Here is a 15,759-nt window from a genome sequence, read left to right as displayed (position 1 = left end):
GCTAATCCAGGAACATGAATTGATGTGAGTGGACAGTGTCCACTTGAACTAAAAAGGGCTAAAAGCAAGGTCCTGGTATGCATCACTGACCAATACCTTACAGACTCCGAAAAGGAGTCAGTTTGCACACCCAAGGGCAATGCATGGAAGGAGTAGGGACGGGACAGAGGCTGATTTGCCGTCCATCCCTAGGAAGCCCTGGTTTGCTGCCCACGTGTTAGGTGTGCAGGGACCACGGACAGACAGAGGGCTGGGTTCTTCTGGAGCCTTCTCCCACCTGCCCTTACGTGTTGGTTCTGCTATCACCTATTTTCTATAATACAAGAAGACTCAGGGGAAGATGACTTGAAAAAAGTCTGAAAGAAAGAGTCCTCTAGGTGTTCTCATTGAATCACAGTGGTGTCTGCTACAGGTGGAATTTCTTGAATACATTTTGCTGTGACTGCGGTCTCTAGTTGTTTGTTTGTTTGCATTTACTCTGCAGGGGCCCTCACTCCGAACTTTCCTGCCCCTTCTATTTCCTGTAAGTTTTCCTCAGTAAAGCAACCAGCTCCCAGGTTCGGCGTGGAGATCAATTGTGTGTCAAATCATTTGAGACCTGGAAGAGTTAGCTATCCTCCTGGGAATTCCCGGGCGGCGTCTGAGCTGGGCTATACGGAGCCCACACGCTGCCCACGTTCTGGGAAGTGAAGGTCACTGGGGAAGGAGCTTGGGAACAGCTGTGGCAGGCAGGCGCGCACTGGTGCACTGCGTTGCTGGGACCCCAGCGCCGGGGAAAGGATGAAGATGGACATGGGACTCCCCAGGAGGTGGCCTTCCAAGAATTTTCAAAACACAAGAGATCCCGCCTTTAACTAGAACAGCACTGTGTGGTATCACCAGTCACTAGACCAGTGCCTGATACAGAGTGGGGACTCATTAAATATCTCCAGATGAGTGACTACCCCAGGACTCTGCCTTACTCTAGGCAGTAGAGCGTAGTGGTTAGCACATGGATATTACTGAATTCTTCCTGGGAGGACAGTGTCTCACCCTGGGCACCATCAACGTTTAGGGCTGTTTATTCTTTGTCGTGGGAGCCATCCTCTGCATTTTGGGATGGTTAGTGGCATTCCTGGCCTCTACCCAGTAGCCAGGAGCATTCCTTCCATGTCATTCATGGGTGGTGACAACAAGAAGTGTCTGCAGACTTTGCCAAATGTCGCTTCCTGGGGGAGAGGTGGGGGGAAGAAACACTGATTGAGAACACTGTCTCAGAGTTGTGTGTCTGTGGGCAAGTCACTTGACCTGTCTGAGCCCGATTCAGCCTTTGTCCAAAGGGGGCGGGGTACAGTGAGGATTACCTGAAGTAACACAGACTTTAGGGGTTACTACTTTTCGTGGTAAGATCAGTTGCTGTGACTGACTCTGCAGGGAAGCTGACGGCAACTCTGTGAGCTCCTAACAAACAATACAACCGGGACCTGCTTTTTTGTTTGTCTAAATGAATGACTTTTCTGAGAGGGAACATCAACCCTTATCCTGATCCCTCGGCCCCATAGAGCCAGCTCTCAGGACACGGAAGGGTTATTTATGCGCAGCGGGCACTGCGATTTCAGATCAGCAATGGAAGAGATGAAATTGAATATGTACTGTAATCCGAGGCACTGTTTTTCATGGGAAAAGAAGCTCTCCCAACTTAGTCCTTCCAACTCTTTTGCCCAAACATTAACAGCATGCAAATATTTATGATTCATACATGCCCCTTTAATTCCCAATCGTATTTTTACAATAAACACGGCATTTTCACAATGAAGCAGAATAATGCCTTTGTCCTGTTGCCGGGCTCCGCAGGCTGGCACCCAGCAGCATCACATTCTTCCTGCACCATAGTTGCTGACTCCACCCAGGTTGAGGGGAGTTTTATAGTGGTGCCGCGGCAGCTCGCCTTGGACCACCCTTCAGGGCATCCTGGCTGTTCCCCTGGAAGCCTTTGAAGGTTGTATCTCAGCATTTTCAGAAACCGCAAGCCAACATCCACACATGGTTTTCTTTTCTGGCCGCATGTCAACAGAGAATCGATCCATCTGGCTGTTGCTTGGAGAGGTATCTTGCATTCTGCCCAAATCCATGGGCTATGGAGTCCACTAAGGCCTTTGTGTCCCATTTAATAGTCCTCTGATTCATGATAACAACATAGAAACACACGCATCTATTTGTGACGATTCTGCGGGTCTTTGGAAGGTAGTGTGACAAAGTATGAGAAGGTGGTGTGCTTGCCGGACTCACTTAGATGTGCCGGCCTCAGTCTCCGCATCTGTACAATAGGTATGCCAGTGCTCTTCATATGTACCTCAACAGGTTATTAGGGTGATTAAAATGAGATGGTGTGTGTAACAAAACTTAGGAAGAAAGAGCTATGACTCACCGCCGCATCGTTCTTCCTTCTGTGGGAGAGTCACCGAGGGAGGAGGGAAGAGAGTGGGCAGGAGGTAGCCCGTGTCTCCCTGAGTCAGAAAGTCAGGAACAATGCTATTTCCATTGTCCACTCCTCGTTGGCAAGGAATTTATATTCCTTTATCCTCCGAGGAACTTTGTAAAATTAGAGTGCCTGAGACACAGCAGGAATTTCATAAATATTCATAAATAAATGAAGGAATGATAATAATATAATCATCCCAGGCATTTGCCGGGCAGCAGCCTGGTGATGGACCTTGTGTTCTCTGTTTTCATTAGTGAGTTGCTCACAGGCTTTGGACCCTGTTCGATCAGGGAAGCATAGTGCCCATGGCTACTTTATCAGAACTGTCCCCCACCCACAGAGGTCATTTCCTGGGGGTCTTTCTTTCATTCATCAGATGTGCACTGTGTACCTGCTGCTTGCAAGGCACGGGGCTAGCACTGGAGATACAAAGGCCAGCTAAAGAGAAGCCACAGCAGGCCGGGGCCGGTGAGGGGCCCGCACCATAGTGAAAGGAGTGACGGAAGCAAAATGCACAGCTGGGTGCATAGCCCACTACAAGCTTAGGGGTCTCTCTGGACAGCTTGTCATCTCAGTGGAGATGTTTCAGGGTGACGAGGGGGCTACCAGCTGAAGGCATCAGGAAGAGTGTCCAAGCACAGAAAACAGGGTTGGGGAGGAACACCGAGCTGGCCAAGAGAGCTGGTAAGGGCCTTGACATCCACATTGGGAATTTGGTCTGGTCCCCCAGCAGGTTTTAAGCAGGGAATTGACATCACCAGATACAAATGGTACGAAGATGCTGGGATTGCAGACTGAAGAGCAGACAGGGCTTTTTGGAGGGTGCTTGGGACCTGAGAGACGGGATCCAAGGTTAGTTGAATTCATGGATGCCAAACCCGTGGACACGGAGGGGTCACTGTATATCCAGTTTGCAAACCCACCATTGCTAAATGTCACCATGTCTAGAAATCAGCTCCCTCCAGGCCCCGCCTACCACACCCTGCAGCCTTGCCTAGACCTTCCTTCTTCTTCCTACTTGGCCTCCATCCCCACCTGCCCTCCCAGCTTCCTGCAGTAGAGCTATGGGTGCGAACAGCCTGGCAGGCAGGCACTGAGGACCCTGACGCTACCTTCCCTCCAAAATGCCCCCCTACCCCCCCATCCCCCACCGGGCCTCTCTGCCATGGTGGCATGTGGCCTTGGGCTGTGTGTTTGAGGCACTGGGCTATGGGCACCAGCAGGTCAGGGCTAGGACGAGGCCAGCCCCAGGAGGTCACTTTGGTCACCTGTCCTGTGTGGCATTTGGCCCGTTGGGTGGAAACTGTGGAATTGGGGTGTGCCAACCAAAGGGTTCTCCAGGATGGAAGTACAGGGCAGCAGGCGTGGCCTTGACCTACAGAGGCTGTGAATTCAGGGTCTTGGAGGTGTTTGGGCTAAAAGGATTAAAACTTGGTTCCTCATCCCAGACGCTCAGGCACTGGGACACCGAAAGAAAAAAGGAAGATCGGAAAGGGGCCATGACATCTGGGGAAAGGAAGTGCAGAAATAGCGCGAGAGCATCATGCTTCTTTGGGGTTCGGTAGTGCGCCTCATGAAGAGAAAGCCTTGCCCATCCAACCCTTTAGTAAAGCTGGGCTCACACCCATGCCACCAAAAGGGAGAACTGAGCCTTCCAAGTGAAGTCAGACCTCATAAAGAACCAGCTTATGAGAACCAGTCAAACGAAGTTTACAGAATAATCCATTGATCCATTTATCACACATTTTTTTCTTACTGCCTCAGAACAGAAAATGCAAAGATTAATCAAACACCATTGCTGTCCTCGCACAACTCATTTTTGTAGACCAGCTCCAGAGAAAACACTTGGCATGTTTTTGGTTTTCTCTAAGTAAAACTGCTATGTTTCAAGTGTTGCATCATACTCAACGCATGCTGTTTTTTACGGAAAGCTTAGTTCTGTATTTTCAGCCCCTGACTCTCAGGCAACTTCGCGGGGTTATCCTTGTACCAATAGCTGGGGCCTCCCCCGTACATTTCGCCTGCGTGGCTGCGGGTGCCATCGGTAAGGACATCGTAAACACCGGCGCTTTACACCCAAGTGGACACCCACCGACATCGCCGCCTCAATTCAATGCAGAGAAACCGGGAGATTCTGCACAACTTAAAGAATCTGTCCTCTATTCAGAAATCCCCAAATAAATAATTATACAGCCCCACTGTCAAAAATAGTGGGAAGTGTTTGGGTAAGGAAATGGATGAGCAGAAAAACGTGCACTTTGGCCGTTAGGTTGTTCCAGCGGAAAAGCGAGAAACATAAATTAAAGGTACTTTGTGAAAAATACCCCTGATTCAGGTTTCTCCTGGAATCTGAGGGTTTGTTCATTATAATACTTAGTTATCTGTGATTAAAATTAGACCTGGCACAAACTACATGGTAAGAGGAGAAATCTTCCTGCAACATCGCAGAATCTTTTGGGATTTCCAGAATTTGCAAAGAGCAAAACTTGAGCCTTCCCTGGCTTTCTTGGTTTTCAAAAGCTGCATTTTTATTTTTTTTTCCTGACTTTCCCTTTCTCCCTCTCTTGGGTGTTTAAAGTGTGTGAGCATGACCGGTTTCCCCGCAGAGATGCACAAATGAGTGGAAACTGTCGTGATTTCGTTTCCTAAGCTCTGCGACCCCCCTCAGCACACGGTCCTCCGTGTGTACAGCCTGCCCTTGCGTGAAAAAGGGCAAGTTTCACACCCCGTCGAAACTGGCCCAAAAAGGAGAAGATGACTCATGGGTCCAAACCTTCACCAAGGAGAGTGACTGAACCAGAACCCAATGGCTGAGGAGCCACCGCAAGTGGCTTGGCTACCCGTGAACCAAACTTAGGGAGGGGCGATCACAAGAGGACGGAGGGAGACACCCATCGCCGTAGGAAGACGTGGCCGTGACGTGACGGGGCACGAGCTTCTAAGGGCGTGAGATGATCTTGAATCGCCTTTTCACCTTCTGCTCCTCTCCCCACCCTCGCCCTTGGGGAACAGGTGCCCATTTGCAGCAATCCTGAGGTTTCGCCACTTCCCAGATGTGGTGAGGAAGTGGCGTGGTGCCCTGGGCCCTTGCGGAACTGCAGCATCCCGCCGTGGCTTTATGAGACCACAGCCGGCTGCCAGAGTCCAGCAGCCCCGGGGCCTGTAAATGTGGGACCTAAGAAAGCACAGACCTGGGGCTCTGTCACTGCCTCACCCTGGAGAGTCTGTTATGGCAGCAAATACCCAGGAAGACTCGCCCCGTGACCTTCCTCCCAACTAAATAAAGCACTTAGGATTTTGCACTGGCATTTGGATGAACACACTGGCATCGAGGGGGACCACACATGCTCTGAGGGGAGCGTTTGACCCGGCTTGTTTGTAAAGTGGACCAGCCAGTTGCAATTGTGCCTTACAAAGGTTGCCAGCTTGTGGGAGTAGGACTGACGTTGAAGTGGAAGTTCCAGTGGAACGTGCAGTTTTCCCCGATGGGTCTTTAGGCCCCATTCTGCTGCCTGCATTTGCTGAAATTCCTAAAGAAGAGAGGATGGGCCTGGAGGGGCTCAATCGGCACCACCTACCGCACGCTGAGGCTCACCTCACCTCCCACCATCAGACCTCAACGTCGATTCACCACCAGCTGCACCTCACAGGATTGCCCGCAGCTCTGGTCTTTGTGGAATCATGTTTGTCACATCTTTAGTGATAATTAAACTGATATTTGCTGATGCATTATTTTATTTAATTTGCATAACAGCAGTATGAGATGGAAGGACTGTTATCACCCCTATTTTACAGATGATGAGGCCCCCAGAGAGGTTAAGTAACTTGCCCAAGGTCACACAGCTAGCAAGGTGCAGAGCTGAGGTTTGAGCCCAGGCGGTCCTCACTGTTAACTAGCACCCCATGCCTTGGCATTTCCACAGGGTTGTATAATCAAGTTCTTGTCTTTTGCTGCTTCCAGGCTTAAGTCAAGACAGCCCTTCTCTCCTTCACTGTTTCTTCCCGCCTTCTTATTCAGTCCTGCTGTTTGTGCTTCTGAACAGCATTCCTCCTGGACACCACCCGCCAGAACTCATGGTGCTGTTTGGGTGAGGTTTCCGTGAGCAGGAGAAGGAAGGTCTCAGGGACCACTTTTCCTTAGCTCCCTCTGCGGTGAATCCCCACGCAGGGCAACTGTGACCCTGCAGCTTGCCCCCTGGGGAGCCCAGGGCTGCAGTCTTTCAGCAGCACAGCCAGGGGCACCTCTGCTCACCCCATGGGCCAAATCCAGGGCAGCAAGGAGCCTTCCGGCCTCTCCAGGCAAGGACCCGCTCAGGCTACAAATGGGAACATCAGCTCTCTGTACGGCAGCCCCATCTGCCAACCCTGGAGTTAATCCCAAAAAGCCGATTTCGCTGGTTATTTAGACGATCCGTCCTCCTTTGCTCTCCCCTACCTTCTTACTAGCCTGGCCACAGCTTGCTGAGAAAAACACTTGAGAGGCTTTTGCTCTCCACACCCACACACTTAAAATACCAGGCCCATAGGTCATTTTGATGACGGAATCTGGTTAATAACACGCATGCTGTAGGTGCAGCTACCACTGCTGCAGGTGCTGGCTAAGAAGGGCTGCATCTCGGCAGGGGCAAGCCGGGGCGTGGTGGGGGCGTGGTGGGGGCGTGGTGGGGCGTGGTGGGGGCGTGGCCAGGGCGGAGGGAAGAGGACAGAGGGCATAGTTCCGAGGGTTCAGTGTGCCCACTGGGTGGCTGTCCCCAGGTGTCAAGTCTGGTGCCAGGTCTGCTCGGAAGAATACAAGGAAGCAGATGGCAGAGTTCTCCTGAAGTGGAAAAATGTCACACACACCTATGAGCAAAATGACATCTCTTATTGCCTCTGTCTATGAGGTCATAAGCAGATGTCCTGGTGCTCAAGGCTGTAAACAATAGTCCGTTGTGCAGGACGCGAACCGGAATACCCCACCTTCGTGAGCCACAGTTACTGTGGCCCAAATGCCCCACCTAGTAGCTTTTACTGGACAGACACTTCTTGACTGCACGTAAAATGATGGGCATAAAATAGTAGAATTATAATTACAAGCAACGATTTCACAAATATTCACTTTGGTTGAATTTCCTTCCCGATTCAGTAGGCCAGTCTGTGGTTAACCAGGGTAAGCGCCAGGAGCCCAAATTCAGCTCAGTTAGAAACTGCTTTTGAACTATAACCCAGGCTTTCAATTAGCTGTTGAGTACAGTTTGGGTACATTAGTGTCACCAGGACTGTTTTCGCTTTTGGGGGCAGGGGCAGAGCATGGAAAAGGTACCACGAGTCTGGATTACTGGTGCTGGTACCACTGAGTTTGAAGGTAGAGATTTAGGACCTCATGACAATAATGTGAAGCACAAAGCTGGAAATCTGGGTTTTCCATGTATCCAAGCTGTGTGACTTTGGACAAACCACTCACCCTTTCTGAGCCTTAGCTTTGCTACCTGTTAACCAAGGACAATAAAATCTTTCTTGTTTATTTCATGAGCGTGTTGTGAGAACCAAATAAAATAGTATATGGGAAAGTGCTTGAAAACTTGTAAGTTTTACACAGACCTGAAAAGGCCAACATTAGGAAGACAGTGATTCTCTGTTGTCATTTAGGAAATCAAGAGTAGGATGGTTGTAAACTTATGGTTACCAAAGGGGAAAGGGACAGGGAGGGACAAATTAAGAGTTTGGGATTCACAGATACATACTACTATATATAAAATAGATAAACAACAAGGACCTACTGTATAGCACAGGGAACTATATTCAATATCCTGTAATAATCTATCATGGATAAGAATCTGAAAAAGAATATATATGAAAAAGTATATATATATGTAACTGATCACTTTTCTGTACACCTGAAACTAACACAACATTGTAAATCAACTATACTCTAATAAAAAGTTTTTAAAAATTAAGAAAACAAGAATAGGATGGTTGTAGGAGGGCCGCCACAGGAGTGGGACTGTTTTGGGGGTAAAAGCCACAGGTACAGAGAGAGTAGTTGTCACTTGTAGTGCCAAGACTGGAACTCTATGACATTTGGTGTCTGGACTGAGTTGAATAGCATTCCCTAAAAACTAATGTCCGTGGGTGACCTCAGAATGTGACCTTATTTAGAAATAGGGGCTTTGCAGATGTAATCAAGTTAAGATAAAGTCATACTAGAGTAGGGCAAGCCCTCAATCCAATGGCTGGTGTCCTTGTAAGGAGAGGGAGATTTGGAGACAGAGGACAGAGAGGGAGGGAGGCCACATGAGGAAGGAGGCTGAGAGTGAAGTGATGCTACCACAAGCCAAAGAATGCGAGGGATTGCTGGGAACCGCCAGAAGCCAGACAAGGCCGGGACGGATTCTTCCCCAGAGGGAGTACGGCCCTGTCGACACCGCAATTGCGTCAACACCTCAGCTTATTGTCTCCTAGCGCTGGACATCGGAACTAGGAGACAGTAAATTTCAGTTGTTTTAAGCCACCCAGTTTGTGGTAATTTGTTACAGCAGCCCTAGGAAGGAAATATAGTGTTTTCATGGAATCTCTGAAATGCTGAAGTTGCAGGCAGCTGGGGAAACACCCCTGGCACAGGCACACGCCTACACACGGAGATGGGCACTGGGATTTCATCTAGAAGATAAAACCAGGGACTTCCCTGGCGGTCCCGTGGTTAAGACTTCGCCTTCCAATGCAGGGGGTGCGGGTTCCATCCCTGGTCAGGGAGCTAAGATCCCACATGCCTTGGGGCCAAAAAACCAAAACATAAAACAGAAGCACTATTGTAACAAGTTCAGTAAAGACTTTAAAAATGGTCCACGTCAAAAAAAAAAAATCTTAAAAAGAAAAAAGAAGATAAAATCAGAGTTAAAGGTGACATTGTATGTATCCCATGAACGCCTTCATTTTGCAAACCAGGAAGCTGAGATCTGGAGAGGTCAAATATTGGTACAGGAACCTAAATCTTCTAACTCTCTTGCAGGAAGAGCTGTGCCTGTCTCTCTCTCTCTCTCTCTCTCTCTCTCTCTCTCTCTCTCTCTCTCTCTCTCTCTCTCCCTCCCCCATACACACACACACACACATACACACACACACACCTTTGAATACCATGTGCCAGATGCTATTTTAATGATTTTACTCATACTAATTCATTTAACCTCTCCCCAAATTCGATAAGGTAGGAGAAGTTATATGTACCCATCTTCCATGTAAGGATACTGAGGCACAGGGAGGGCTAGTGACTTGTCAAAGGTCAGCTAGCCAGAATTCAAAACCAGAGGGCATTCTCTGAACTGCTTAGCAAAGAAGAAATGCTTATAAGTAACTAATGTATTTATATATTAATACTTTTATTATAAATTATATATTTCAAAACAATTTTTAAAAATTATTAAAAGCATTGCATTCGACCTATGCAATGAAGACATGCTTGCATTTCTTAAGTATGTATAAAATGCTTAGATGGAAATCCATCTGCGTATTTACGCTAACAGTTGTCATTGAATCTCAATCTGTCAGCTACATCTCCTTAAATCCATTTATTGAATATAAATTTTGTCTGGCCAACCCCATGAGTGCCTATAATAACATCTGGCCTTTCAAAACAATATTTAGAATCAACCAGCAAATAGTATTTTTAACATAGAGAGAATCATTCCAATTTAGCCTAGCCTCCAACTTAGGAATTCTATCTTTCCTAATCCTTGGAGGTACAAACAAGTTTAGAGGGCAAAGACAGAAATGGTTTCTTTTCCTCCTTTTGCTCTGAGCTTATTAAAAGGGAGGACCTGGGGGCAAGGAGTGGATGGCTGCCAATCTGCTCCTATGTCCCTGGGGTCCCGACCTGAAAGAAAACACATCTGAGTCTCTCTTGATCCTGTGTTATTCATGACTAAACAAAAGCCACGTGACCAAGGGAAGTGTCACATCTAGACAACGTAGATGTACCTTCCAAAATTTAAGCAAAGCCAAACTCAAAGGAGTATTGGAAAAACCAGTAATGCGTGCTGAAGTCCTGCCACCTTTCCAGCGTGAGGGCTGGAAATCATAAATTAATTTTGAATTACCCAGCAGATATATTCAGGCCATTGCCTCATTGTTCGTTGCTCTCTTTTGTGTTCCAACAGGAAAGAGCTTCACTCTGACCATCACCGTCTTCACAAACCCACCACAAGTCGCCACCTACCACAGAGCCATCAAAATCACAGTGGACGGACCCCGAGAACCTCGAAGTAAGTGGGCCGCCCCCCGGGGCTGGCACCTTCCCTCCCAGCTGGTACGCTCAGGCACCAGAACCCTTGTGTTCCATCAGCATCACTCAGATGTGGCTAAAACTTCTGCCACAGGGAAATGTCAGAGCCCTGCAGGGAGGGAGAATTTTCCTTTTGACACTCTCACTCCTCAAAGTTGTCTCTGAGCGCTGGGCTCTGTTTTTGAAGCATCTTCTTGGAGGGCAAAAGGAAATCAGGCTGACTCAAGTGCATGTCAGAATCATTTCAGGACTGCATGGGCCTAAGGACCGAATACGTGGTAAAGTTCAAGGAAGATTGGCCAGGGGCAGAGGTGGTCAAAAGAGGCCAGAGGGTCAGAGTGGACCACAAGGGGCTGATCACCATCCATGCTGGCCTTTTATTCACTTGGAGGCTGGAGATGAAATCTATGAAAATGACCCTTCCTTTCTGTGCCACAGATCAAAATCTTATTACAGGATTGTTTAAAATAGAGAATGGGAGGGGAGAAGAGTGCCTGAGAGAAAACCAGTAAATATAGAGAGAGGGTACAAAAAAAATAGTTCCTGTGAGGAAAGCTTTTTTATAAAAGGAGTGGGGTTGTTTAGTCTGCAGAAAAATGTCTTCACGGTGACTTAATGACTATCTTTGAGTAAACACACAGTAACACTTTTCCAGAACCACACCCTTCCCTGGGATGGAGGCTGGGTTCCAGTTCCAGATCTGTGGAGCTGACTGGAGCCCCCGCCCAGCATCTGCATGCCTCCTAACCATGTCATGCCCCCGGTGGAAAATTAATATTCTCTATTAATTTTTATAAAGGGTGGGGTTGAGGGTGTCAGAAACAGGGCTTCCTACCATGCCAGCAAGTTGAGATGCAGGGATGACAGGTCGTAAAATGAAGTGGTTAAGAATTTGGGTTCTGGGGCAAACAAGTGGAGTTCCGGTTGAGGCTCTTAAGCCTTCAGGAAGTTATGGAGCCTCTCTGAACCTCAGTTTCCTCATCTGTAAAATGGGGATAATAATGGGAGCTTCTCTATCAGCTTGAATGAGACAATGCTGTATATGCCCGGCACAGAGAATGAACTCAGGAAATGCCAGCAGAGCCTCCCTGCCTGCATCTCTGACTGCTGCTCTGCACCCCCTACCCCAGGACTATTCCTCCAGAGGACCTGCCTGGTGCCTCTGGGGGCTCTAAGGTCGCCCCTGGGGCGTGGCTCTCTGCAGGTCATCCTGTGAGCACCGCAGCTCATGGCAGTCTTTCCTACAGTCCTGGCCACAGTCTCATGGCATCTTGATCACCCGCTAGAAACATCCTGGGTGCTGCCTCAACCTTCCCCATAGCCCAGAGTGGGCAGAACCCAGCAGAGAACCACCACATCCACCAGGGACACCCCCCTGCCCCCCAGGAGATGGTGTCCGTTCACCATCTCCTTGGTGCCGTTTGCCTGCTCCGTGACTCGCGTTATTTCTGATCTCATTTCCCTCTGGCAGATTTTTCTCTTTAAGCGCCTGGAGATGTTCTGGCCATATCCGGACTCAGGAAACTCTGGGACTTGGTAGCATCCCCTGATTCCAATTTCTGTGTGAAAAGCAAACCACAGGCTCAGAAACACACAGTTCCAACCAAACCCAACTTGGGAGATTTCCAAAGTAGGAATGGCAACTTGAAGACTCCTAGTGACCCTGCATTAAACATAACAGACACACCACACAGGTACCTTGGTTCTTGCAGAGGACCGAAGAGGAAGCGGGCTCAGATTACAGCAGGCATGGGGTTCGGGAGCCGGCAGTTGTGAGGTGTAAGGCAATTGACCTTGAGGGTAATTGAACTTCCAGAAAGGCTCACTCAGGAGGCTGTAGGTTCCCTATCTTTAAAAACAGAAGCAGGGAAGTGGGGAGGGGCAAGATAGAGGTAGGAGATTAAGAGGTACAAACTACTATGTATAAAATAAATAAGATACAAAGATATATGGTACCATAGGGATATAACCAATATTTTATAGTAACTATAAGTGGAATCTAACCTTTAAAAGTTGTGGATCACTATGTTACACACCTGAAACTTATATAATATTGTACATCAATTACACCTCAATAAAAACATTAAAAAAATAAAAATAGGAGCAATAGCCACCTCTGGGACAGTTCAAAGGCAGACCTGCCTGGAGGAGGAAGCTTAAACCAGGAGACTCCTCCATATACCTTCCGCTGCCCCTCTTCTCTCAGGCATAATGAAGGGCAGTTTTTGCCCCACAGGCAGTATTTCCTGTAACATTCAAAGAACTAATGGTGGCTGAGCTTTGGAAAACAAATGATGGCCGCTTGGATTTTTGAGAACTGGCAGTCAGAAGGGAAAAACATGTGATTGTAATGGCCCGCCTGTATATACAGTTGACTTAAGAAAACAGTCATTATTGGGAAGGGCTCTTTGAGCAGGCAGAAGGGATTTGCTCCAAGAAGACACCCATTTTTACAGAGTCTTTCCTGCCAAATGGAATTTGGGGTCTAGGGAAAATTTAACTTAAAAACCAAATTAAGTTAAATGAATACGTATGCGTATGCTATAAAGAGGTGTGAGAGGCCTAGGTGGATAGTCTCCATTTCACAAGGGACTTCTACACAAAAGTCAGATGCACACAGTCTCCCAGGGTGACTTAGGTAATGCTCACTTTTCTATTCACTCTCTGAAGCAAGGCAGGCCTAAAGGCATGCTGTTTTCTTACGGTTACTTGAATGTCTTGATTCAAGGTGGGAACTACTTCTTTTGATGAAACTCTGCTCACAGCCAGTTTTGTTCTGTGTTTTTAAGAGAAAGTTAACAGAATTTTCCCCTGGCTTTACTGAGATATAATTGACTTATAACACTTTATAAGTTTAAGGTTTACAACATGATTATTTGATATATGCATATATTGCGAAATGATTACCTCAGTAAGATTAGTTAACACATCCATCACATCGTATGGTGACAGTTTGTTTGTGTGTGTTGAGAACTTTTAAGATCTACCTTCTTGGCAGTTTGTTGTTAACACATTATTGACCGGGGGATTTTTGCAGAAACTAACTCCTGTGGCCATAATACACGTCTCTGGTCAAAAATGTGTTGACTAGAGTCCATGCTGAACATTAGGTCCCCAGAACTTTTTCATCTTATAACTGGAAGTTTGTACCCTTTGACCCATTTCCCCACCCCCACCCCCTGGCAACCACCGATCTCCTCTCTGTTTCTGTGAGTTTGTTTTGTTTTAGATTCCACATGTAAGTGAGATCATACGGTATTTATCTTTCTCTGCTTGGCTTATTTCACTTAACATAATGCCCTCAAGGCCCATCCATGTTGTTGCAAATGGTAAATGTCAGGATTTCTTTTTTATGCCTGAATGATATTCCTGTACGTGTGTGTGTGTGTGTGTGTGCATGTGCGCCTGTGTGTGTGTGTCACATTTTCTTTATTCATTGTCTGTTGATAGATACTTTGGTTGTTACTATGTCTTTACTATTGTGACTTATTCTTTCTAATGCAATTTTAAGAGAGGTCATTGCACAGAAATTAGTATGCCCAGGCGGTGTCAAATCTATGGATTAATAACACCTCCCAAGTCCCTTCTATCATTATTATGGTGCTATGAATTCTGGGTGATTCTGGCAAAATGGTCCCAGCATCACCAAGTTGAATAGTTTTGAAAAGTTCTTTTGTTTCATGAAATCAATGACTTTGAGAGCTAAAAGGGACCTGAAAGAGACTTCAGGGCTAATGGCCTCCTCGATAAGGGAAAGCAGGCCCAGAGAAATGACATGATCTGCTTAGGTTGGGAGAAATAGTTGGTGATGAAGCCAGGATTAGAAATGAGGAGCTCCTGATGCCTCATCCTGTGCTTGTATCCATCCGTCTGTCTGTCCGTTCATGCATTCACCTCCCCGTCCATACCACACCGTCTACACCTCATCTATTCTAGGCTCTCTGACCCAACCTCGGTATCCTCATTTTCTAAACGAGGGGTCGGCTTATAGGACTTCTCACATGTGTCCCGGCTCTAAGATTGTCTAGAAAGGGCAATTGTTGGCACTGGATTGCAGGCACGGCGCCTTCAATGTAAACCATTTGTGCAAAACCAGAAGGAAAGCTTATCTCATTCAACCTGCCAGTCAGGTCAATAAGAACAGGACAAAGAATTAAGAAACATGCCACCGCTAGTCTGCTGGCTGGGCCGATGGGATAACTTGATGTTTCCCAGCCATCTTCCTGGTTTTCAGTGGTGAAGTTGTAGCAAAAAGAGTCTTCCAAAGAGAATTGAAAATATTTTTCATTTCAGATGGTTACTTGCCCTTTGACAGTAGCTGACCTGCCTCTTAGTGAGTCAAGACTTGTTTTTCCCACATTCCACAGGATTATTTTTACATCTCAGATTAATAGAGAAATTATTAATTGTTGAAAAATTAAATTTATTATGGAGAAAGAACACCATCAGAAGCTATCTCCTGCTGGGATACTTCTTGTAAGCAGCAATGTGGGGTCTGTTTTCAGTTTGTAGGTAGAACATTTAGAAGCTTGTCAACATATTAAAAGATAGTCTTCTCTTTAAGCATGAAAGATAGAGTGAAAGGAGTTTTCAAGAAAAGGATATTTGAGATTGTTTTTATGTTTTTGTTTTTTGTTTTTTTTTTACTATTTCAGGGGATCTAATGGAAAACTCTAGCTCTCAACCCATGTGCCTGTAATTTAGCCCATGTGTCTGTAATATGACAATATTGAGATACCGAAGCATATTCTCTGTAGATATTTCACTAAATAATTTGAATGCGTGAATTAATTCGGTGCTATAGAGGAAGATATTTGGCTGATGAGGGGTTGAAGAGTAGTTGGGACCCCAATGACTGACCCAGTGATGGGGGGCCGGGGAGTGGGGGAGATGTCCCAGTAGTGTGGATCGTGGATTGGACATTCTGATGGCACAAGCCATCATCTGGCTGGCCAGGTATCCGTTACATCTGGAACACTGAGTAACTAATTAAAAATTGAAAAGGTTCTTAAAACAAATATTGGCCATTTCTGGGACAACT

General features: G+C 46.8%; 1 protein-coding gene across 4 annotated transcripts in view; it reads left to right on the top strand.

The window, feature by feature from the left end:
• Positions 1-15,759, top strand: part of RUNX1 (RUNX family transcription factor 1) — a 243,651-nt gene that overhangs the window by 169,693 nt on the left and 58,199 nt on the right. For all 4 annotated transcript variants that reach the window (XM_004264541.4, XM_012539492.3, XM_012539494.3 and 1 more), the window contains one exon: positions 10,594-10,698. In XM_004264541.4, coding sequence (XP_004264589.1) covers positions 10,594-10,698 — 105 coding nt within the window. The remainder of the gene's footprint in view (positions 1-10,593; positions 10,699-15,759) is intronic.

Source organism: Orcinus orca, chromosome 5 (genome assembly GCF_937001465.1).
Source record: "Orcinus orca chromosome 5, mOrcOrc1.1, whole genome shotgun sequence".
Taxonomy (NCBI): Eukaryota; Metazoa; Chordata; class Mammalia; order Artiodactyla; family Delphinidae; genus Orcinus; species Orcinus orca.
The sequence above is the reverse complement of the archived record's forward strand: the minus strand, read 5'-3'. Positions and strand labels throughout refer to the sequence as shown.